Below are 25,207 nucleotides of genomic sequence, written 5' to 3'. Positions count from 1 at the left end.
TTTTTTTTTTTCATTTCTTAAAAGTTTCATTTAATTTATGTTGCTGTTCTTTTTTTATACAAATAAGGAATTCAGAGATATGTATACTTGTTCTGTCAACATGTTTACTGTACGTATGAATGTGTGCATGTATCTGCATATGTGTGGTAGCATTCAGGGAGAAAAAAAATACCCTTCCGTTTTTTTATTTTCTCATTCATTCACTCCCCTTGCCCTTCTTATTAAGACTTTTAAACCTTTTTATCCTCTTAATGACATTCTAAAATAATTAAGCTTTTCTTTAATGCCTTAGCAAGTCATATTCCTTTCTTCTTTGTCGGGAACGCAGCCCAACACTAATCCTTTCATTATTAGGAGCCAACAAAGGAGGAGCGATAGAGGGGGGACAGACAGAGAGAAAGAGAGATATAAGGGAGAGGGGAGAGGATGGTAACAGGTGAATGGAGAGGAAGGACGAGATGGAGAGTTAATTAAAAGAAAAGAGAACCACCTTTCCCTCACTGTTGCGGCGAGGGGGGAGAAAAAAAGAAAGATGGTTTCTTTTCACAAATTATCGGCAGGCCACCCAACAGGGATTGCAAAACAGGACAGTTATCTTGGTAATAAAGTCTGTATACTTCCCGGGACTCTGGGCTGAAACGCTCCAGTGTTGTTAGGGAATTATATATGAGTAGCGCTCTGTAGGAAAGATGCTTTGGCAATTTTACAAAATTTCAATTTTCTTGTGTCTAGCGCTCAGTAGCTCCTGGTCAACTCCTGCCCTCCCACCACCCCCTCCCTCCCTAACACACTGCTCCCACTGTCTCCATCAGTTAAAGATTGCGCTTTGTGAAATAGACGGTTTTCTCCAGGCGTGGAATTATAGCAGTCATCTGCCTGTAATTCCCCCCTTCCACTTTGGCGGCTGCACGGGCAGAGTGCCTGTTTTCTTTGTGCTCCCTGCTTCCCTCTCGATCAAAAATAATTATGGCATCATTTCGTTATTGTCTACATTCACCTCACCCTACCCCCCCCCCTCCAGTGCTCTCTCGCTCTCTCCAGTTTCTCCGACTTACAGTATATGGCACAGTCGTTAATGGCTGGTGGGTCTATAGGCTCTCTTTTTCTCAATCTGTCTCCGGGTGTGAGTGTGTGTGTACATGGAGGATATGGAGTGGAATGGAGCGGGATGGATTGGCTGTGTGCAGTATCTGTATACAGTCGTTTTCAGAAGGCCGCCTGTTATGGCGCTTTGTATAGAAGTGTGTGTGTGTCTGTGTGTGTGTGTGTGTGTATACTGTATATAAGGTGGGACAAAGGGGGAGAGGACGGGATACAGGGGATGAGGTCAGAAGAGAAGGGGATAGGGAAGGAGAAGGGCTACAGTAGGTACTCCTTCTTGCCCTGGCTGGCGTCGTTCCCATTGAGGAAAGCCTCCTGCACCTCACCATGTTCATCCAACCCACTGGCCTCATGGGTAAGATAGGAACCTGTGAGAAGAGACAGAGAGAGAGACAGAGCAGGAGGGAGATTGGAGGGGGCAGGTTAGGTGGCAAAGCGTCATGATCATTGCGGCGCCATGCAGCATAATCAAACCAATCAGCGCTAAAATTACTGAGTTCCATACCTGTGACTGATTAATTCATTAGTTAACTGATTGTTAGGTCAATACCAAGCAAGAATAGGCTCTCGTGTACGGTACGAGCCTACCGGCGGAAATTAAAGGTAGGGGATGGATGTGTGAATAGAAGAGGCAGAAGAGGAGGGGCAGGTGGAGAAGAGAATAGAAGACAGGGAAGGGAGGGAGGAGAGATTGGCAGAGAAGGGTGGAGGGAAAGGTTAGGTGCAAGAGAACAATGGCACGTTTGCGTCACTCACAAAACCCATCACACACATTTTAACACCCCTCTGGTCTGTATGATTAATGATTCGGTGCAGTACAGGTTACAGGGAGCGAGAAATGCTCAAGTCATCTTCCCGCTCGAGTGTCCCTTCACTCCGGGGGTGAGTGACACTCTAATTCTCCTTACCGCAGAGGTTGACTGGCAAGCTGACAGTCTCAGCAGGCCGAAGACAAAGCCCTAATGGCTCTGTCTCAACATGGTTTGGTTGTAATGGTTCTGTCTCTGCGCTGATTGGCGGTCAAGCCATACTGAATGTTGACTGACGGCTCGTAACCATGGTTGCTGCTTGCTACACTGTTCTTGGATCATTTCTTGGCAGCCCGGGGCGCACAGTCGAAGGCTGCCAACATGGGGGCACTTAAAAAGATAGGGAACGCGGAGAGGCTGCTTTTAATAGATGAGCCTTGATACACTAACACACAGTCATAAAACATGGGGACCACACCTACATTTCCCACCCCACCCTATCTCTTCTGCTATCCTGGCCAAGGTCGTCCATCATAGACAGTGCCCGCCTGGAGAGGAGCATCCCATCCTGTCTGCCTTGCGCTGACAATTTCACACCTCAGTTTAAAAGACTATTTTCAAAGAATCTGGGTGTAACTGGCCTGCAATGATTTTTTCACAGCTTGTAACGCCAGAAAGTGGCGAGATGAGAAAACACGCCTGTGAAAAATGTGATAAAACGCTCTGATTGCCAAAACGTGTCCCTTGCTTGTGAAAGAAACTTTTGTTTTACTTGGTGTGTGTGCGCGTGAGTGTCTGTGTGTTACCTTTCTGTCGAACAGAGCACCAGATGGTGACGATGAGGACACAGATGACAGTGAAAACCAGCAGTGCCAGAACGCCACCTATCACCGCATATGGTACTGCACTGTGAGTCTCTACCACTGCACCGGGATCTGAGGAAGAACAAAAGAGACAAATAGTGTGTGTGGGTGGAATGTGGGGGTATATAAAGGGAAATACGTAGATAAAAGGCGAGAAGAGTGCAGGCAAAGAAATGGAGACAAAGAGAGAGATGGATCAAAAATGAAAGCAGGAAAGATGTTGAGGGGGAAAAAAAAAGATATAAAAGTGAGAGAAAAAAGCACATTAAAACCGCAGCGTGGGAGAGGGTACGGGGAGCGAGACGGCAGAAAAGAGAAGTCAATATCTTCCACCCAACTTGCATTATCACCTTTCATCACCCCCACTGCACAGAACGCCAGACAATCAGAATGGGTGAGGAAAAAGGTGGAGAAATGAGGAGAGTGAATAAAAAAATAAGTATGTCAGCCTCTAAAAACCCACTCCAGCCAAGCACCTGTCAAGACCACAATGCATTTTGAATGAGGGAAACTTTGAGTGTGTTTACACCCGGAGTGGTGCAGCCCTGGGAAATGAAATCAAACACTTCACCGCAAGATGAGTGAAGAGAGATGAAAAGATAAAAAAAATAAAAATGTGAGCTAAATTCTGTGACATTTTGTAGTATAAAATTGCAGCAGTGGTGAGGAATTATTCATGTCAACCTCACCTTTCACCAACTTTACACTGCTTTAAAGTAAAGGACAAATACTAAAAGAAAAACAGACAAATAATGAAAGGAAGCGTCAGTTAGTGTTGAAAGGATTGATCGATCAGGTAATCACTCAGCTACCAGAAACACTTAAACTGACAATTTTCATTTCAACACATTATATTCATTCAAGCTTCTGAAATGTGAGGGTTTACTGAAAGTTGTAATCATCAAATTTTAGTAGTCTGTTTATGCATATTATTGAGTATCTGTACTCTACTTGAGTATTATTACTTGGAAACATATTAATTTGCCTCCACTGCATAAGAATGACAAATATTGTACTTTTGACCTCACTACATTTCTATGAAGGCTCTTGTTGCTCGTTACATTTGCTTTGAAGTAGATGATTTTCCTTCTTTTCTAAAATACAAGAGTCCATAAACAGTGATCATGCAGTTTTGCATGTGGTTTGTTTGTCCAAGTGGTGTTCCCGTATCTCTACCATGCACTGCTCAGACTGGGCAGCTCGTCGGTACAGACAGGTAGAGAGGAGAGGTCATCGGCAGGTGGTTGTATTTGGTTATGCGGTGTTACTATGGCTACAGCAGCAGATAGAGAGGAGGATTCCCCGCCAGATCACCCATGGCCATACCTCAAGTCCATGTCTGAAGTTTTTAGGAGGAAGAATTATTTGTGTTGTTTTAAATGTTTGCTTTGTTTAACACGGAAGCGTATTGCATTCACTTGACAAATAAAAAAAGCCCTGTTTTTTGGTGTAATTTTTTCTGTTTTCTGTTCTGTCCCTGTCTTTCGTGGTAATTTTTTTCTGTTTTTCGTGGTAATTTTTTTTCCTGAACGAGGAGAGGCTCCCACCTGACACCTGCAAGTGACCGGTGCCTGGGTAAAGTCGACAAACTAATGATAACACCATCTATATGACTTAAAGACAAGAGTATCTCCTAGTGTCTCAAACCCAAAACAAAGTAAAACTGGATTAAACTAAACAAGCAGGTCATGTCTGCTTCCATTATATCGAATTCTCAAGAAAGCAATTAAAGTGTCTGTTGTTCTTTTGCTCTCTTAACTCAAAAATGCTCAGAAAAAAACAGAAAAAAATTACCCCCCAAAAAAAAAAAAACCCACGAAAAACAGAAAAAAATTACCGCGAAAAAACAGAAAAAAAATACAGCGAAAAACAGGAAAAAATTATACTGAAAACTGAAAAATTACTCAATAAAAAAGGATTTTTTTTTTTTTTATTTGTCAAATGAATGCAATATGCTTCCATAGTTTAACACGTGCAAACTTGATCACAGCCTACAAAGATCTGCATTCAACCTGAGAAAGCATGTCGAGGTAAGTCAGTGGGTTGTTTTAGAGTCATTAGGTTTGGTAAATGTACTGTGGCATTATACAACAATGCATTAGGCGCTTTACAGCAAGAGGGTTCCTAGATGCAACCCAGGGTGCAGGGTCTGAACCCTGGGGTGGGGGAGCCCTTCTGCGCGGAGTTTGCATGTTCTCCTCGTGTCAGCGTGGGTATTCCCTGGGTATTCCGGCTTTCTCCCACAGTCCAAAGAGGTTTGGTTAAGTGGTGACCCTGAATTGCCTGTAGGTGTGAATGTGAGCGTGGATGGTTGTCTGTCGCTGTGATAGTCTGGCGACCTCTCGCCTCTTGCCCAATGTCAGCTGGGATAGGCTCCAGCCCCCTCGCAACCCCAAACAGGATAAGCGGTTACAGAAAATGAATGAGCTTTTATTTATATTGGAGTTATATTTGACCAGGAGTATCTATACTTTGACTCAAGTAATAGAGTTGTGTAGTTTGTCCACCACTGTGTATTAGTTGCCTTTATGAGCCATCTGTATCTACAAAGGGAGCTGATCCTCATCCATGAAGCCCCCCATGTTGCACTGCCATGTTTCTACAGTAGCCCAGAACAGACAAACCAAACACTGGCTCTAGATAGGGCCATTTGCATTTTTGTGTCGACCACTGCAATGATAAGCCGAACAGTGTTGGAAAAATACAGATTTTTTCACCAAACTGCTTTATTCAAGGTTTTCATGAGTTTAAATGACTGGGTCAGTTTGTGTTGTAGAGGAAGAGACCTCTATGGATAATTCGGCTCCCGATAAAAACCTCCTGAACGTTTGGATCTTAAGTTATCAGAGAAAAAAGGTGAGCACCGATTAGCAGGTGCTGGGCTAGCGGCCTGTCTGCAACGACAACATTGGGGAGAAACACTGATTAATAATGTAAAGCTGTTTCAGTCAGTGTTCTTACTGGTTTTAATCACCTGATCTGTTTGTTTTGGAGAGAAGGAGACCTTTGTGGATAATTTGGCTTCTGGTAAAAACCTCCTGAAAAACAAACACTAAAGGAATACCAACCAGGAGCTCATGCTTGGCACACGGGAGAAGTTTTAGCTGGTTGCAATCTGCAGTTCTCTCTGATAGATGCTACTTTATACCAACAGTTTGTGGAGTAAACAATTAATCATTACTTAGTGGAAGAAATGATCAGCAGATTCAGTTAGTTGCAGCCCTATACGCAGTTCATAAAGCAATCTTAAGACCAAGCATGCATCTATGCACATTTTCACCAGTAAATACTCTCAGGCAACAACACAAGCAGGTGATTGATAGAGTGCAGGGGTGCAGAGACAGAAAAATAAATGGTTGGTAAAGTATGAATTCAGGTAATCTGTGCTGCAAAAAACAGCTCTTTGAGTCTGGATTTACAGTGTCTGAGTTGCTGACAATAACAAAGATTTTTTTTTTATAGGACTGAGGGGGTGTAGTGTAAGAGCTGGTAAGGCCAATAGGAGGCAAGGACACAAAGTTATTGATGCAGCTCTTGAACCTTGACAGAGTGGAATTAAAACATGAATCATTAATACAGTGCTAACACAGAGAGATCAGGAGAGAAATAGAGAGTGAAGGAGGAGGAAGAGCACTGACTGACAACTCAAGAAAAGAGTTCTTGTGTATGTCTTTGAGAAGTGTATCATTGAACCCTGCGTGCATCACAATCCTGCTTATGTTCATGATCAAATATCAGCGTGTGTGTTTGTGTGTGTGTGTGTGTGTGTGTGTGTGTGTGTGAGATAAAGTGAGAATCAGTGCATCTGCAGGCACACAGGACATGCGCGATTCAACTGCGATAGGATCGAATAGCAATATTTCACAGGGGATGAAAAAGCAAGAAGTCAAGCGCTACACCTTTCCCTCGCGCCACCCTAATCCACCGCAGCCCAAAGCGCCACAGGAAATGAATGACAGTATTGAAAAGTGCGCCGTTTCTCTGAGGTGCCCCTGAGATGATACATCAACATCGACTAAACGTTCACCAAGCTGCTCAAGCCGTCGCTTTTCCTGTGACTCTTTATGACATCTCCACACATGCCCAGCAGGTGAACAACCTCTACCTGCCACAGACGGTGGCGGCGGCAAAAGAAGAACAAGAGGGGATGCTCCCGCTCCCGCTGCTTCATCTCTCCTTTCAAGTTACAGAGAGGAGACAGAGCAGCCGAAGGTATGGAAAGAAAGGAGAAGACGGTAGGCGTGTGTTTGTGTGAGCGTATGTATGAGATAAATAGATTCTGTAGATAAAAACAGAGGGAAACTAGTGTAAGAGTGTGTTGTTTTACACACACACAAACACACAGACACACACAAGGTTGCAGAGCAGTGCCAAGCAGCCTTTTTTTCTCCTGCTGTGTAACATCACCATCAGGGAGAACATGGTTAGACACACCTTGATCCCTGATCTTTCTTTCTTTCTTTCTCTCACCCCACCTTTGCGTGCCATTGTAAATGTGTGTGTGTTTGTGGAAGTATGTGTGTGTGTATGCAGATAAATAAGTTTGTGTAGCATCTCCCTGGCCCTCCAGAGGCCAGTGTCAGTCCTTGGTAGTTCCTTAAACTCTTAATGCAGATTCATTAACAGTACCCACCAAGCACCAAGAGACCCGCCCCGGACCACACACACATATGCACACGCACACACACACATACACAAATGCTGACTGGGTAATGTGTGTGTGGGGAGCATCAAACAGCCAGTGATAAGAAAGAGGGAGAGAGTGGGTGGTTGCGCACGGTGCACACCCAAGCGTCTGCAGGCACGTACGCTCATGGAGATGCAGGGCAAAGGAAGGTTGCAGTAGAATAAGTGTGTGTGTGTGTGTGTGTGTGTGTGGGCCACCTGAGAGTCATCAAATGAGTAGGGGAGTGAAAGACACCAAAGGAGAGCAGGGAAGGACGGAGAGGGAGATGGAGGGTAGCAAAGGCAGAATAAAACGGTGTGTGTATGTTACCTTTTGAGTCCGGAGCGAAGCTGGGTGTTAGGAGGGTTGGGGTGGTGGGATGGGAGGTGATTGGTTGGGTGGTGGTGGGAGTAGTGGGAGGGACCGTGGTAGTGACTGACACATTATCTACAGACAGACAGGGAATGGGATAACACACACACATACACAAATGCTATTATCTACAACATGCAGTGACATTTCAACAAAAGCGTTGCAGGGTTTTATAGCAAAATTACTACAGCCTATAAAACATGAGACATGCTTTATTATTGCTGGATAGTAATCGAGTTTCTAGGCTGCCCCGCTTCTGCATCCTGCTCACTAATCATTGGATGGTAGTCTCAAAGACAGCTCATCTGCTCCAATGAGTTTTGAGAAGGTGGAGAAGCTGTAAAATACAGGAAGACAGTGGCGCCCCCAGAGGCTTTTTGGGAAGGAGGCTAAATTACGTTAGGAGTAAGTTAGGAGCAACTGGCATGGCCATTGTCAAAGGGGTGTCTTGAACTCGCACTTTAAGATGTCTACATGAAAATGGGTTCTATGGGTACCCACTATACTTGAGTGAATGTTTTGTTCCTTACCATAGACTTAATATAAAGATAGACAACATGACAACTCCCCAAAAGTGAAGCCAAAGCATTTAAATCACCCCCTTGTGGCTGGTTGCAGTATAGGTCATAAACCCCACCCCCTAAATTATACTAGATGGGACATGGGTCAAACTACTGCCCAGTCCAGACCAAAGACTCAAGACAAATGAGCTGAAACATGCAACTACTTGCAATGCACCGTTCTGCAACGTTCTAAAAACCTGCCGGTTCACACCAATGCAACTAGATGAGATGGCGTATCATCTCTATGCAACAACTCTCTGTACTTCCGTTCTGATTTCCAGCTTTTCAGGCTTACTTTGTGACTAAATATAATTTTTAGCTCCTTAAAATATGATTGAGGATAGTGATAGTGAGATACTTGCGACAGTTGCATTTGTAGTAGTGATGAACGGTGAAAAACGAAACAAGCATCAGATGGACTGTATTCATAATAAATACGCCACATTAATGTAAGTAAGCAGCGCCAATTGGTTAGTCAATGAGAATGTATGTGTGTGTGTGTGTGTGTGTGTGTTTGGGGGCATAATCACATACAGCGAGCAGCAGTAGCGACCAAGGGCTCAGCAGGGACAGAGCACCTGCAGCAGCAAGCAAACACGCCGTCTGCGGCCATTTCGACTTCACCAGCGGACTCCACTACAAGCCGATTGGCTGTTGAAACATGTGACGAGCTTTACGTTCCGCAGGCGATTTGACCAGCTGAGTTGCAGGTGACACCATCGGCCGGCTTGAGTCGAACTCAGACGGCCAGTTCACACTGCCACAACCTTTCTCTGCAACATTCTAAGTACATGCCAAATAATTTTGCCCAAAGATGGTTTCTGTCATTTTAGGTAGTCCTGATCACGCTGTCGTATGTTCAAGAGTTCGTTTTTCTGAAAACACTATTGATGGTGCTGCTTGTGATTGGTCGGACAGGTGTTTGGGTGGGATCTCGACACCGCAGAGATTGCTACTGCACAAACTCAGGCTCCAAATGATGTCACCAGCACAAAACGGCAGTGACGCATTGTCCATCTATGTTCCTTACAATGAATGTACTCCTTCGAATTAAAGCCGAATATTTGTCTCAAGAAAAAGAACAACCAGCCTATCTGAATAAAAATGAATCACCTAACGTGTAGATATTCAACACGTTGTTAAAGAACTCAAAATGTTAACTGTACCGTCAATTTTCAGTTGCCCCATGTAGCCACCCCTAGGAAAAATTGCCCGGGGGGCACCACTGCTGGAGGAAAGACTTATTCCAAACACGCTGATTAGCAATTGAGGCTGATGCCATTTCGATACCAAAGACAAATGTTACTAATTATTTTCCCAAACTGAGCGTATGTGCAAAATGGAATCGACCTCGACCCCTGACAGGCGATAAGGACAAGGACAAATGATGTTCTGCGGCGGCCCTCTATGCCAGCTCAGGGGGGGTTAAAGGAGACATTTACAATAAGGAAGACATACTTTAAAGCAGGGGCTGAAGAGAATCATACCTGGCAGACTGACATTCATCTATGAGGCAATTGGACTATACAAGAACACATTCTCTATCACTGACACATTTTCTATGGTACAATGGCAGGAGAGACAGAGACATTGTCTGTGACAGATGCATTCCCAATGGAGCAGTGCCATGCAGGGACCGTCTCATTCAATGCAGAACAATAGCTTGGATCTTGACACATTCTCCGAATCAATGGCTGAGACACAATGGTATGTAGAGGTAGAAAGAGACAAGTTCATATTGCCGTTAAAGACAAAAATAATGGCTGACAAGAACTAAAAGGGAGATGGAAGAGTGGGTGTGAGAGTGTGTGTGTGTGTGTGTGTGTGTGTGTGTGTGTGTGTGCATCAGCACTTTAACAGTGAATAACATGCCAATTCATCAAACAATCTCTATAAAACCGCAACGGGCGAGGTAGTCTATGCACTCCTAGTCTCAGGACACACACACACACACACACACACTTACAACACTCACACAAAGGCATAGTGAAACAGTATACACACACACAGGCACACACACGCGCACACACACACACTGCCCTTTCTGCTCAGGAGTAATTTATTGGTAAGTATTCCTCTGTCTCTCCTCTCCCTTTCTCCCACTGGCCCTGAGATCATCAATCTCTTTTTGCACTCTTCTTATGTCAGCACTATACCTCCCCCTCTCCTGATTCTTTTTTCTCTCCTCAAGCCCAGCCTTGGTCCTCTTCTCCCTGTAAAGAAATGTCACATGATGCGTAGTGTATTTTGTGGGAAAGACAAAGAATTGAGCAGAGTTTTCTGTAAGGTGAAGAAAAGGAAGGAAGACAGGGCCAGATTGAGGGAAGAAGAGATTACCAGACAATTACATAAGTATGTGTGTCTGTTGCTCCTGTATGAATGCATATATGTTGCATGTGTGTGTGTGGATCCACGTATGTGTGCACGTGGTTGTCACTTGAGCCTGAGGATTAATGGCCGGGGTTGCTGCACTAATTAACTGGACGCTGATTAATTTCTCTTGACTATCACGAATGACCTAAAAATAGTTCTTTCTCACTTTTTTTCCAACTTGTTCTTATCTTCCCACCGTCATCCCTCACTTCCTTTTCTTGTTCCTCTTCAACCAAACTTTCTTCCCCTCATTTACACGCCCCCCCATTCCCTCCCTCACGTCCCTTCATTCGACTGCCTCTCTGGTTTCACTCCTCTGTGACTATGTTCCCTCACTGCCTCTCTCTTCAACTTAATTAAGGAGAATGCCATACAGCTGTCGTTCTCTTGGCCGATAGCGTCCCTTTTTTTCCTCTACATCATATTGTTATTCATTAACACTATATGGCTGCCAATCAGGCACACAGCCCATGTTATTTCCAGGGATGGATGTGGCGGCACTTGCGATAATGACGTTTCTCCTCGTATCTCATTCTCACAGAAGTGCGCCTGAGGATACTGCGGCGCCATTTTGGATGAGCCCTATTATTCTTTCATGTTCAGTGTTCCTGATTATAAGGGGCCTTGCCCAGAGCAGTGGTAGCTCCGGCTGTCAATCAGTGCACAGAATGCTGGACATTAGTCAGAGGTCCACTTGCTGAGGCCATTAAGGCCAGCACTTATTGGCTGAGGACTCATTCAAAATTCACCCAGACACCAATAAAGGTGCGTCGTCATGTGTGGAGGAAAACTACAAAATTGACTCGGCATTATCTCCGTCTGGCTTCCTGTGCCAGTCGCCCCCAACCTTTTTCCACTTTCACTCACATTTGATGTTTTTTGAAAGTCTCACTTCATTAAATGGAGGACTATGTTTTTCATTCCAATTATCCTGACGGCTCATTACAACAGGAGAGGAGACACAGACTAATCCCTGGTCACCTAGCATCCTCCTCCATCTCACTATTCACCCATCCTTTCATCTCTCTATCACTCCCCTATGCTTTCTATACATCTTTCTATAAAACCATTAACATCTCCATTTTCCCCTGTGCTCACTTCTGGCTCTGCTTTGCTGAAATATACACACACACTTGCATACACAAGCGTATATGTGTGTTACATGTATGCAAAGTGACATTTCTTATCTCCTCATCTGTACCTCTCCCTCTCTCTTTTCGTTTTCTCTCCATCTCTCACATTCTCTCATGCAATTCAATTCTAATGGGTTTTATTGGCTTGGCGATTCATCTGAGTGCAGCAGCTCAGTTCAATTACATAAGGGAGCCCTCCAGGCTTTCACCAGACAATCAGCAACGCTCTCCTCCCAGTCACATGCACACACATTCACGTGCACCTTCGCGTATACACACACGCATAAAAAAATCCAATTTCTCCTTAACAATGGTGGCAGAGAGATGAAACAACTGAAAGAGGCCACATCCTTTTCTCATTCTGCAGATACTTGCGTGTGTGTGTGTGTGTGTGTGTGTGTGTGTGCTCTGTGATTCATTCAAAACAATTTCTCAAATTTATATCATTAGCGACTTTCTGAAAGTTGCAGAAAGTTAATTTCAGTTGTGCGTACACATCCGTGCACTCTTCCTCCAAATCATAAACATGTCAAAGTGCATGCGCACACACACACTCATACTCACACACAGAGTTACATGCACACACAAGTGTGACCAGTCAAATAAAGCTCAGCTTCAATGCATCACGTCTTTGCCACGGCCCGGGCTCCCTGGAGAGCTTCCCACCTCTCGCTCTCTGTTCTCCTTCGCCAGCATTAAGCTCCGTCTCCGCTCATAAAGTGACAGCGCCTAAAGCACCTGTGACAAATTGGCAGCCACTTTTGCCTGAGTTTGTACTCTGTGTACAGGCCCTGATGGCAGATAACTTTAGCAGAGGGGAGGTTGACAAGGAATGAGAAGGGGAGAGACGAGACAGAGCACTGGTAGTTTTTCTGCACCTGCAATAAAATGGTTTCTTTTCTGCTGACTCATCCTTTATAACACACATCCTCTGGCGCTCAGTTGTCGCCACCCCTCCTCCCCTTCCTCCTCCAGTTCCCCCAGTGCACCCTGGGATCCCCTCTGGGACGGCTTGGAGCCAACGAACTGACATTCGGTTTATCTGACAGGCTGTGGTACTGAATGTTAACCTGAGTTCGACCTACATCGTCCTTCTCTACCTCCTCATCCCTCGATCACCTCCCCCTACCCTCTCTCCCTCCATCTATCTCTCCCCTCACCCACTCGGTTACACTCACTTCTCTGTGTGCCACATTCCTGCAAACCTGGGCCGTCTCTGAGTAAAGACACTGAACTGTGGCTGAACCGAGAACGGAGGGCAAACTGGTGGCAAGTGAGAAACAGTTGAAAGGGTGTGGGAGGAGTGGGGAGAGGAAGAGGAAGTGGACAGGAGGTGTAAAAGAGGCGAGAACAGCGGGCAGAGTAAAAGAGAGGACGGATGTCAAGGAAAGTCAGGGGAGAGAAAAGGAGAGGAGAGAATAACAGGAGAGGACAAAGAGAGACAGGTTGGAGGAGAAAGTAAGAGAAGAGACTTTTTTTTGCTCAGATTTTTTTCTGACACCAAATTCTTCAAGAACAAGTGAAAAGCTTAGTTACAAAACAAGACAGTCACTATTTGACACCTACAATAACAACGTGGGTGCTGGAACGAAAAAACAAAGCACTCTGTGTTAAAGTTATGAGTCATCTCAACATAGTGGAATCATATTCATTTTCCATATTGACTGATGAACTTTGTATTTAATCATCAGACAGTAGCACTTCACTAACACCCTATTAAGCCACCTTTGGAGGTTATTTGCAGTGATGTATACCGCACACACACCCTTTTACATTTAAGCAACACTTACAAAGACACACATATCACTGCAACAGTATAGCCTGAATGCAAAAGGGTTCGTTTGACATTTCATGCGAAAGAATTAACACCACATTAGCCAGATTATTAGCTGTGGCGTGCAGGAAAATCAAGAGTGACATTCAGTCGTCTACAGATTAATATGATGGCTGAATCAACAACTCTGAGCTCTTTGAGATAAGGTTTGAAACAATCTGCCCAGTGGGCGAGTACATATTTTTTTGAAGAACAGCAAACCACCACTGATATGCGGCTACAGCAGGAGGATTTAAGAAGCTGATTGCTGGATATCCGTGGTGCAGAGCAGAGGAGTTGGAGCCTGGCTTATGTTGGTTGTGTGGATTCTTGGTCTTTTATGGATTCTGGTCGAAGCAAGATTCCTTACTTTAAATGTAGCCCATTTTTTCATAATAAGAGAGGATAAGAGGGGGAAAAAAAAGCGAGATAAATCAAATTAATGACCAGCGCCGAGCAGCGGCATGAAATAAAAAAGATAAATGACGAAACGTAGGAAGGAAGAAATGGCACAGAGAAGAACAAATGAAGAAGACAGCTAAAAATGGTGAGGGAGGAAGCTGAGGAGGAGGGAGAAGACAGAACATACAGAGGTGGCAATGCACATCAAAGCTCAACGTGTCTAACCTTCTAGGATAGCGAGGGAGAAGGAGAGAGACAGAGGGAAAGAGAGACAAAGAGAGAGGGAGGGAAGTAGGTGGGGATGTCACCTTTCATCTTGCTACCGTTGCCACCCTTGATGCCTGTGGAAAGCTGCCATTATGCGTGCCGTTTGATGCTAGACATGCTTGTACAAGAGTGTGCGATTGTTGTGCGCGTGTGTGAGGGAGAAAGAGAGTGTTAGTGGGATGGATGGATGAGGGGGCGCTCGCCAAAAGCAGCCGAAAAATGTTACATAAGATATCATCTCTCCATCGCCTCCCTCTGTCCCTCTGCTTGTGATCATCAATTCAGGTGCTGGGGTGCAGTGACAGGAGCAGCCAGCAGGGGGAGAGTAGATAAACAAAATGGCACACCTGCTGAGTGACAGGACTGTGCATGTAATTAGGACAAACCACAAGCTGGTTGGATGTGAAACAGTAGAAGCCTCTAATGATGAGCTAGCTGTGCGATTTAGCTTTGCTGCTGTCCCATTAAAATCTCACAATCCCAAATTTGTCCCTTTTTGACTGCAGGTTTACTCTGTTGTTTCATGAGTGGATTACATTAACACGCATCAAAAGCCTTGTTTTCAAAATGCGCTTCAAACTCAGAGGGAAAGTTGGCCAATTTGTCACATTTTCTGAAAAATAACTTTATCGTGAAACAAGATTTTCATGTGATGTTGCAAGCTCCGCCGTCATCCGGCTTTGAGCCACGGTGTGCAGTCTATCTGGGTCAACCTTCATTAAGTATTTAGCAACCACCAGTGAATCGAGGTGCAACATCTTGGAAAACTTGTAAAAAACAAAACAAAAAAATCTGACAACAAAAGCCTCTTACCCACAACCCCCTCCCTCCCCTCTGATGCCTTTGCTCAAACAACAAGCAAAGTTGATTCGCCTGAATTTTAAATGCAACAGATGTTCCGCTGTTGTTTTTTGCCAAATGTCACCATGTAAAATGCAGAGTTCCAACAGATTCAGCATTGCATTAATACCCTGCACTTCTGTTGTCTTTGTCTCCTACGTGTCAGCTGGCGTTGTGGAATTCATTTAGTTGTCAAAACATCTCATATCTTTACTTATTGCACTTGACGATTAAAGTTACTCTGAATTCCTGGAAGAGAGGATTGGGTCACAGGGGACAAGATAAATTGGTTCTTTACAAGAGATAGCCTGAATAATGATGCCAGTGACTAGTATCTGAGCACGGTAGCCTACGTCTTCCTGTGGAATCAATACCTCTGTTGAATCAATTCCACAGGAGGGTTAGCAAAGGTTTCCTGCTGTGTACCGAATCAGAAGAACAAATAAAGCTGAGAGACAGATGAGACAAGCATCAGGATTTAATGGGTCTGTTGCCCAGTGCCAGAATAGCCAGCCTCCAAAGACACTGGGAAGATAAAAGGATCGATAAAATTTAAAAGATTTCTCAAAAAAAAAAAAATAAATCATCCAAACACAGGAAGCAGAAATGTGACAAACAAAAGATCCATTGAACATGAAATTATTCTGAACAGTTAACAATTACCTGGGATAATAAGACTGGAAATGAAAACAATGGAGAAAAAGAATCAATGGAAGAAACTTTTCAAGCACTTGTGAAGCAAACTTGCAACATATAATTAGTTGTCCACTGTAGTTACTCACCATACACCAATAGGGTGTAATGATCGGCAGCACGTCCGTAGTTGTTCTGGGCCTGGCACAAGTACGTCCCGTTGTGTGATTGGCTGAGACGGGAAATCTGAAAGGTGGGGCCGGAAATCTCTGCCCTTTCAGGTAAGGTGTCGTTAATCTTGGACCACTGAATGTTCCTGGGCCTGGAGGGAAAGGACAAAGACAAAGGTTTAAAGGAGCTATATGTAAGAAATCTAAAATAAATAGTCATAAAATCCTCCTAATATGTCACAGAGACTAAGGAATAATGTTCATATAACATACTGATCTCACCGACAACAATAGTACAGCCAGAATATTCGCATTTAAAACATTTTTTTACAGTCCGCAAATCATGTTTATGTTTTGAATTTGTGTTTTGGCCTGTTGCGCCACCCACCGCCGTCTACCAGTCACGCAGTCAGTAGAGTCTCAGCATCAGTTACAGTTACGACTGAGCTACAATGGCTGATGGTGCGACTAAACCCAAACGACCTCGTTATAATTCCCAAAAACGCCAAGACAAAACTCGAGGCAAAGCGAGGGTCTATATAGGAGATGATTTTGAACGGTGGAGAAGGTTGAAAGCGGAGAAGAATTTGAAATCGGATGTCAAAGTGGCTACTCTTTTCCTTGACAGGTAAGCTTTAGCCAAAGTTGGCTAACTAGCATCATAGCTAGACGGGGATGGCCATTTTGAATACTTTCAACTGTTATTCATTTTCGATCATACATTGTAGCCCATGTGCAGGTGCAGCATTAGCAGTGTCCCGGTACATAGCATTAGCAGCTGGCTCCTCCTCCGCTGTATCCCGGCAGGAGCGTTAACAGCAGAGAAGCCGGACTTGCTCGAACGGTCCGCTGGAAAACCGAAGATCAAGGACGCGGCGACGCGGCCCTGCCATGGCAGCCGCCCGTGGGCAAACAAATCAGTCTCCAGCGTGCCGCTGTCCAGCAACCTCGAATCTGTAGGGGAGGGGGGGGCGGACACGACTCGCGGCAGTATTTTGAATTTGAGTGCAGTAACCGTTTTGGCCACATTCTTACATACGGTGCCTTTAATTGTTGATAACGCGAATATGTCAATGAATATTCTTGTTTTTTTTATAACTGATTTAATGTTTAAGTCATGCACTGTGAAGATTTTCTGCATTCCTGTTATATATGACAGTAAAATGAATATCATTTGTTTGTGCTGTTGCTTTGACAAAGCAAGTCATTTCAGTAAGGTCATCTTATTTGACATTTCATAGCATTTATAGAAAAGATTTATCAATAAATAAAATAACTCTTAGCTGTAGCCATGAAATTTTAAACTGCATCTTCAAAAACGTGACCCTGAGTCAATGTTACATAAGCTCATGGATGCATTCACACTCATATATGCAATAATGTAATAATGTTGAACCTCTAAACCTTTATATTTAGCTATAGTGTATATTTAAACACGTAATTACTTCTACTAGTTTTTCTAACCTCTACAACCACAGGTGTTATTTAGTTATGTGTTATTGTAATGGCTTTATTTTCAGTAACAAGAACTGCTTTTTGAATTTCAGTTAAAGGTGACATGGTGGCGCAGCGGTTAGCACTGCCGCCTCACAGCACACTCACAAACCTGAAAGTTTGTTCTCCCCTTGTCAGCGTGGGTTTTCAGCGTGTGTGTGTGTGCAGTCAGAGCTTGCAGGTTAGGTTAATCGTAGACTCTAAACTGCCCGTAGGTGTGAACATGAGCATCAATGGTTATTTGTCGTTACGTGTCAGCCCTGCATAGTCTGATGACCTGTCAAGGCTGTACCCCGCCTCTCGCCCAATGTCAGCTGGGATAGGCTCCTGCGCCCCCGCAACCCTGAATATGATAAGTGGTCATAGTGGATAATGGATGAGTATTACAGTTAAAGGTCCCACTACTTTGACAGTGTGAGGGTTGGTTTGCACACCTACAGGGAGTTTGAGGGAGGGTTTATATCAGTTAAGTCTCAGTGGAGAGGTTGGTCCAGGATGTGTTAGCCTGTCACGGGGGGAGGTGTGGGAAAGCAGTTAACCTCCATTTTAAAAGGAGAAATGGCATTATAACTTTTAAGTTGTCCGGTTTACCTGGTAACATTAGCCTCTGATAAACCTGAACATTCACCTGTTTTTGTGCAGAATTGGAGGGAGTGTAATACAGGACTATTCAAAAACTTGGTCCACAAAAAATCCTGAATTATTTTTGTTTTAAGAAAATAAGAAGTTGGACTGAGTGATAAAGTATGGACCAGTTTTATTTGGAAAGCTTGGAAAATTATGCAGTCTAGACTGAATAATACACACACATGCAATATGAGATCAATTTTATTTATTGCAGGTGTACCAGCAGTTATGTTACAGGGAGCTGCCCCCCCAACAGTCAACCAGAAAGGCCATTAATCGTCAAAATTTCATTGGTCGCTTAGTCGCAGAAAAAACAAATGTGAAACTCTATTAGGAGCTGTGCCTTGTCAAAATAAATCAAAACCTACATGACTGGACCATTTGGGAATTTAATTTGAAAGGACAGACACAGGAAGAGGCCACGCTCAGCAGTCACACAGGAGTCACGTTACAAACCAATCACAGCCGACAGATATCTTTCCCTTCATCTGTAAATATTCAGTCTGATACATACAGAAAAGTTTTAGTGCAGGGCTACCCAGAGCTTTACATCTGTCCCATGGACGACAGGCCTACACACTTATACACAGCACCTGGAAGAAGATCAGCTCTGCACTCAGGATTTCAGGTAAATAGACTGTACGGTGCTTGTCCAGGTTTCTTAGCAACCTGAGATGCAACCTGCCGCCGAGCTCCTGAAAGCCAGCACAAAAAAGGCAGCCCAGAGAGCCTGACCTCGCATCTTCCAGGCGGTTAAAGACACAGCATGTGCACAGCCTCTAATTTCCAGGGGTGGTACCTGCAGTTATTGCACAGGCTAGTTAATAACACGTCGGGCAGGAAATCCAAAGTGTGGGATCATTTTGAGAAGGTGAAGGACGAACCCAAGGTGATATGTAAACTCATCTTCATTGGTCGACTACAAACATGACGTATCATCTGACACATGTCAGTAGCTAAATGCCCATTAGCCACTTAGCACAATCATTACTGCTTTGCCGACAGTGTCATGAACAGGCGGCTCGCTCAGTGTGTGACGTGCACTTGTAGATAAAATATAGGCCTATATTAATGAAGGTTCATTAGTACGGTTTTGTATTTCTCTGTAATGTAGCACAGTGTTAACAATGTTACTGATACTATTCTTTCTCACACCTTCAACTCAAACTATTGTGTTGCCCCGCCTGAAATATATCATTTAATAATTAAATTAATATCATAAACATGTGGGCGACTAGTCAACTGATGGAGCTAAATGACGACTGTTTGTGGACTAGGAAAACTCATAGTCAGGGGCAGCCCTACAAAAGTGTATCTTTGTAAATCAACGACCACAAAAAAAGTTTTAATTAGGCATGATGTCTCCTCTAGATTTATCCTTTGGGTTAAGGCAAAGACTAGGTTAATAAACAATGTTTCAGGTTATGGTTTTGCTATCCAAAATTGCAAAGATGACCCAATGCCAGCTGATGAGACAGCACATAAGGCACACAACATGCTTTGCAATGCAGGACATAAGGCAAGGCCCCTGGGTGAAATACCAAGTTTATAGGAAGTCCCGTGAAGCCCACATATGTCATAATAAGTGCCTCTCTAACTAATGCCACGAGTAGACTCCCAGTCTTAAACACATTTAGTAAAACCTGAGGTGCTAAAGGATGTTAAAAACGAGGAAGTGAAAAGAGACAAGGGATTGAAGCAAAGGTACCGGGGGATACTATAAAAAGAGAGGTGAAGAAGGAGAGTAAAGCCCACAGGGGGAAGATGACATGAGAAGAAAGCATAAAAGGGGTTTGAAGGAGCCAATGGCAGCAGAGGGCTGCATCCTGACAAATTATGAAGAGACGGATGGTCAGAGGGCGGCGATGGTGTGAAAGGGTTGGCAGGAGGGAGAGGAGGGCAGATGAGAGAGAAATAGAGTGTCAGATGTGCAGAGTGGAGAAGAAGAAAAAAAAAAGGCGGGCAGGAGAAGTGTCACTACAGGTAGAGGAGAGAGAGGAGAAGAGACGGTGTGCCGGGAGATGAAGGGAAGGAGCAGGCAGACAAAATGAATTGGTCATGAAAGACGGGAAGGCAGAGCAGACAGGAGGTGCGAGGATTACAGAGACATCCTGGCGAACAACCCTGTGTGTGTATGTGTGTGCGCGGATATATGTGTGTGTCTGGCTGAGTGTCATGGCTCATGCCACCCTGGCCAGATTACAATCCTGACTCATCTGGGTTCTAATCCCTCAGGACGTCTAATTAAACCTCTTTCTTGCTTAGTCACACACACACACTCCCTCACTCATCCTACACACACTAACAAAATCTCCCCTTGTGTCTCTCTCTCTAACACACACACAGATGCGTTCTCGCACTCCCACACACACACTAATTCCTTCAAATGCGAACACACGAATAAGCAGGCAATTAGGCAAAATGACAAGACATCGTCTCCATCGCTCCTCCTAATAACAGACAAACAATGAGTGTACCCCTCCACCAAAAGGAAGTGGCATATAATTGGTCATTAATACTTAACAGGCAGTTAACAGGCCCAGGGAGCTAGCAGGAGGGCGACAAGGGGACTTTAATGTGCGTGTGTGTGTGTGCAGTCCAGCGTGAGATGAGGGTCAGAGTCCAGAGTGGCCTGCTGTCCCATCTCTCACTGTCACATACGCGTGCATTCACCACACAAACACACACGCAGAGTCCCCAACCAGCCGTTACAAAGCTTTAGTGGGGCTATAGCCAATACGCTTCTCAGCCAGTCCTCACTGTGGGATTTCACTTAAGTCATCACACACACACAAAAACACACACATGCACACACTTTGGCTGCATGAAGCCTTACTGGGGAGCTTTAGTGGACTTGATGCCCACAGACAGACGGACCATCTATGGGGAGGGTTTAAGAGCTTAGGACCCAATACCCTTCTGGAAAGTGCACAAAGGGCTGTGAACACACTAGAAAAGGGCTTTGTTTCAAATCTGGCTCTTAAAAGTGTTGACTGCTGATTGGGTTGAGAAGCTCTATCATCACACACAGAGTCACATACAAGTTTATGATATGTCCATTTTCACACCCTTCTGGAAATCTCTCCGCCGTCTCCTTAAGCTCTCTTCCTTTCTGTCCTTCATGCAATAAAATATGGATCAGGTGGTTTTTATCTGTCTGTCAAACTTTAAATGTCAGGTGATGGCACAGATACAACTTTCCTGAATGTGATAAAACTTAGACGCAGAGTGCATCTTATGCTGTATCCTAAATTGGTTTGGAAATACCGTAAATTTACATGTGATATATTAGACACGCCTGGTTTGACTTCAATTAGAGTTCAAGGGATGCTGCACTTGGGATTGAATGGCCCATAGGGGGTCTGCATCATCTGTGGAGGCCAGCATGTGGTCGCGCTTAATTTTGATAGTCTATTTCCTAATAATTTCCTTGAAAGGAGTTGATTTGAAGTTCATTTCTAAGGACGGTTCCTAGAAAGCACCAAGATATCTTGCTGTAATTATAGGGAATATATTGAAGTTGCTGGAGATTAGTAGTACTTGGTAATTACTTGAAGTTCCCAAGAAAAGGCCCCTGGAATTATGTGGGATAGTAATTATATAGAAAGAGGTCAACTTAGTGTTCATTTCAACAACACATAATCAAGAGAGAAGGGGTGAGATCTCTTGTATGCAGCTGGCTATTTTAAGCTACTTAGGGGTTAGAAGCTCTCATCCATTTTTTTGGAACCTGCACTGAGGGCTGATAAAGCGCACATGTTCTTCTTACAGTGATGCCCTGCTTTACTCTCACACATTTGGTAGTCGTCCAGGAAAACCACTGTTTTCTGCTGCGGCCAGTAAAAAGCTCCACTGGAGCAGGTAGAGGTTACTCAAGGACGTTTCCAAAGCAGCTATTAAGGAGGGAAAGATTCTTTTAGTGCAAAGTGGAAAGTTATTACTTGGAAAATAAACAGAGTATCATAAAGTAAAGCTGTTTGTGTGATAGTCACTGATTATATCTCTGATTTATCTCCTTAGCTCATAAATCAAACTTCAGGCAAACAACATTTTGGTACCAACAAACAGTGGTATCTTTCATCAGTGTGTTTAGTCGGTAGACTGTGTAAAATAATGGATGTAGCCACCGTGAAGTCACACATTGGTTTGTGGACTCCCGTTCTGAAGCTTGAGTGTGGCATTTTGGCTGTCACCATCTTGCATCACAGGAGCCAGAGGTGACCCGAGGTGGCCATATTTGGACACATTTAAACAAGCGAGTTACATAAAATTATCCTTCGCACAGTTGTTGTAAAATGGGAAATTAGTTACAAGGACCTGAAGCATTTTTGTACCAGGCTTAAAACATGAAGTTGGGCACCTTAACATGGGGCTCTATGGGGATTGACTCACTTTTGGAGCCAGCCTCAAGTGGCCATTCGATGAACTGCAGTTTTTGGCACTTTCATGTTGGCTTCATTTTTCAGCCTCGGAGATTACAGCATGTTTTAGACTCTAAAAACTCTTCTATTTTTTCTTATGTTTTCACTGTTAATGAAAATTGCCCTAAGAAAACCCAAAGACACATCACCACACACTTATAAATCTAATCAGTTAAACTGCTAAATTACTCTCTCCAGTCTGTGGTCACAGTAATGAAGACCTATTTAGTTTAGTTTAACAGGATCCTCATTAGCTACCGCAGTGCTACAGCTATTCTTCCCTGGGTTCATAACAGACTAAACATGAGTCCCATTCCGGTATAGTATCTTTGGAACCAAAAGTATCCCTTCAGATCATGGTACCTAGACCTTAGCATTTTCACCACAAAAAGTACTCTTAAATGTGGGTGGGGCTGTTGTCACTCACTGTTCCGTCCAGCACTCATTGTATTTCCTCCTTCATCAGTCTGCACCTTGTTTATCGTCCACAGAATGAGGCTGCATGCTGACATTTTCAGAACAAATTAAAACAGGCTGCAGTGAGATTTGTGCATTTAGTCCTTCTAAGGCAAGCTCAGGGGTTTAGTGTTGCCGTAGCCCACAGGAATGACACAGTTCACATAATCCAGTCGAAATTAAAATATATTTTTAAATGCTGTAAACGAGGATCCACTCATTATTAAACGTGTATGTCAACCAAGAGAGACAATGCAAACTAAAAAGTAAGGGTCAAAGTTATCACAGGAGTCATCAACCTATACAATGAGTAACATTGTAAGTAAATGTTCAACCTTAAAAGTTGCCGGCAGTCGACCCAGTGAATTGAGTTTTGTTCTCGGCCTACAGCTGCTGTAAGAGGCAGCAAAAAATCCTTCATTTTATAGTTACAGTTTATTAATATATGTAAAACTCCACAGAATGAATAGTGGTTACATCACAACTCAGCATGAGTAGAGTTACCGTCCGCTATTGACTAATGCCTACAGCTGCTGTGAGAAGCAAAAACATCCTTTCATTTTACAGTTACAGTTTACTGATAAATCTCCACGGTATGAACAGAGGTTACATGAGCCTCAAAACCAGCCACAACTCAGCCCTGAGCAGAGTGACCTTCTGCTATTAACCAATCAACGGACTGCAGTGTTCACAGCTCCACCTTTTAGTACCAGATCTGTGTGCTAGGTACCCCAACAGAGGAGTAATCAAAAAATGGGGACGGTACGGAACGGTTCCATTGGTACCATCCACAACTTTTCACAGTGAAAACCGAAAAAAAGAGTATTGAACTGCATCAGACCATACTGCTCGGTGGAAACGGGGCTAAAGCAACAATGCAACCGTTACAACTTACAGAGTACACAGGACAAGGCTGAACATCATAGCACATTGTGACACATAGCTTAAAACATACAGCATTACAACATAAACAGGACAAGACTAGAACACACACAAACAAGCTGCTGACAATTCTATTATCAGCTTAAATTAAGTCACATAATGTCCCCTATACTACATGTTGCAACACACATTACTGCCCGCTTCACTCTAGTAATCAGTACAATAATCAAAATATATGAAATCCAGTATCTCTGACACTTTGCAAATCATAATACTGCCGATCTCAGTCCAGAATTGAGCACAATAATCAAAATACACTAACAAAACAACAACAATAATAACCTGTTTCACTCACTTCAGTGTTACCGATCCACAGTCACAAGACACATAAATTAATCAAATTCACCTCTGTAGTCTATTTCATTCAAAACTTAGTCCACATCTTTTCGACTTCTCTAGTAAAATGATGCATTTTTAATTAAATTTTAAATCAAGTTTTACTGTTATCATGTGAGATTTGTCAAGGGAGTAAATTCCATTCAGATACAGCTCGGTACCTGACAACTCCTTTGATTGCTTTTGTCTGCACTTTTGGAAATGTAAATTGTCCTTCTACAGCATGTTTGGTAGCCATGTCTATCTGAACTGAATGACTGAATAGAGTAATCTGTTTTTAATAAAAAGACAACAACAATTTAGACAGTTATGCACTGCAACAACAATTGTCCTGTATTCACAACATAGCACTATACGCACCGCCCTGCTCTGTACCATATGTAATTTCTTTATGTTATCCATTGTCGCATTGGCTCTTAATCAGCTTTTGCAATCATTCTAGGTTGCTGAATTCAAGCTTATTCTACACGTATGCTTAAAAAAGGTGCTCTGGGTAAATGTGTGTACTGAACTGAACTGAAGCCAACAAAAATTTGACCCTACAAACAGATTGCCAGAGTGAAAGTCGAGCCCTGTAGGCTTGTACCTGTCTGTGTTGTTGCCACCTGCAGCTACCAGCTGTTTGGTGATATTACAACCTAAATGTCATTCTCATAGCAGCTCAAAAAAAAAAAAAAATAAAGCCTAACCTGAATACTTGCTGTCTCGTATTATCATTTTGTATGAAAATGTAGTGTTTGTAAGGGTTGACGTTGAACTTGGCAACCTCCCGCATGTCGCCGCCAATCAAACGCTTTCTGTGTATCCTTAAGCCGATTTGTCAGGACTCGTTGCAGCTTTTCACAAATGCTTTGTTGAGACAAACCTTTTATATTTTCCGATTATTTTGTCAGGAATTCATTATGGATTGAGAGAAAACACATAAACACACTGCTATGACGACGCAATAGAGCTTCACAGGCAGCATTTTGTGCCAGCTGGTTAAT

The 25,207-nt window shown here is 43.5% G+C and overlaps 1 protein-coding gene across 3 annotated transcripts in view; it reads right to left on the bottom strand.

The window, feature by feature from the left end:
• Positions 1-25,207, bottom strand: part of cadm4 (cell adhesion molecule 4) — a 216,223-nt gene continuing 191,016 nt past the window's right edge. Inside the window, exons 6-10 of one of the 3 annotated variants that reach the window (XM_050047545.1) lie at positions 15,925-16,097; positions 7,710-7,826; positions 2,657-2,785; positions 1,607-1,685; positions 1-1,469 (exon numbers count right to left, since the gene is read on the bottom strand). In XM_050047545.1, coding sequence (XP_049903502.1) covers positions 1,645-1,685; positions 2,657-2,785; positions 7,710-7,826; positions 15,925-16,097 — 460 coding nt within the window. In that variant the 3' untranslated portion in view covers positions 1-1,469; positions 1,607-1,644. The remainder of the gene's footprint in view (positions 1,470-1,606; positions 1,686-2,656; positions 2,786-7,709; positions 7,827-15,924; positions 16,098-25,207) is intronic. The other 2 variants (XM_050047544.1, XM_050047546.1) reach the window with 2 other exon arrangements.

This window comes from Epinephelus moara, chromosome 6 (genome assembly GCF_006386435.1).
Source record: "Epinephelus moara isolate mb chromosome 6, YSFRI_EMoa_1.0, whole genome shotgun sequence".
NCBI lineage: Eukaryota > Metazoa > Chordata > Actinopteri > Perciformes > Serranidae > Epinephelus > Epinephelus moara.
The sequence above is the reverse complement of the archived record's forward strand: the minus strand, read 5'-3'. Positions and strand labels throughout refer to the sequence as shown.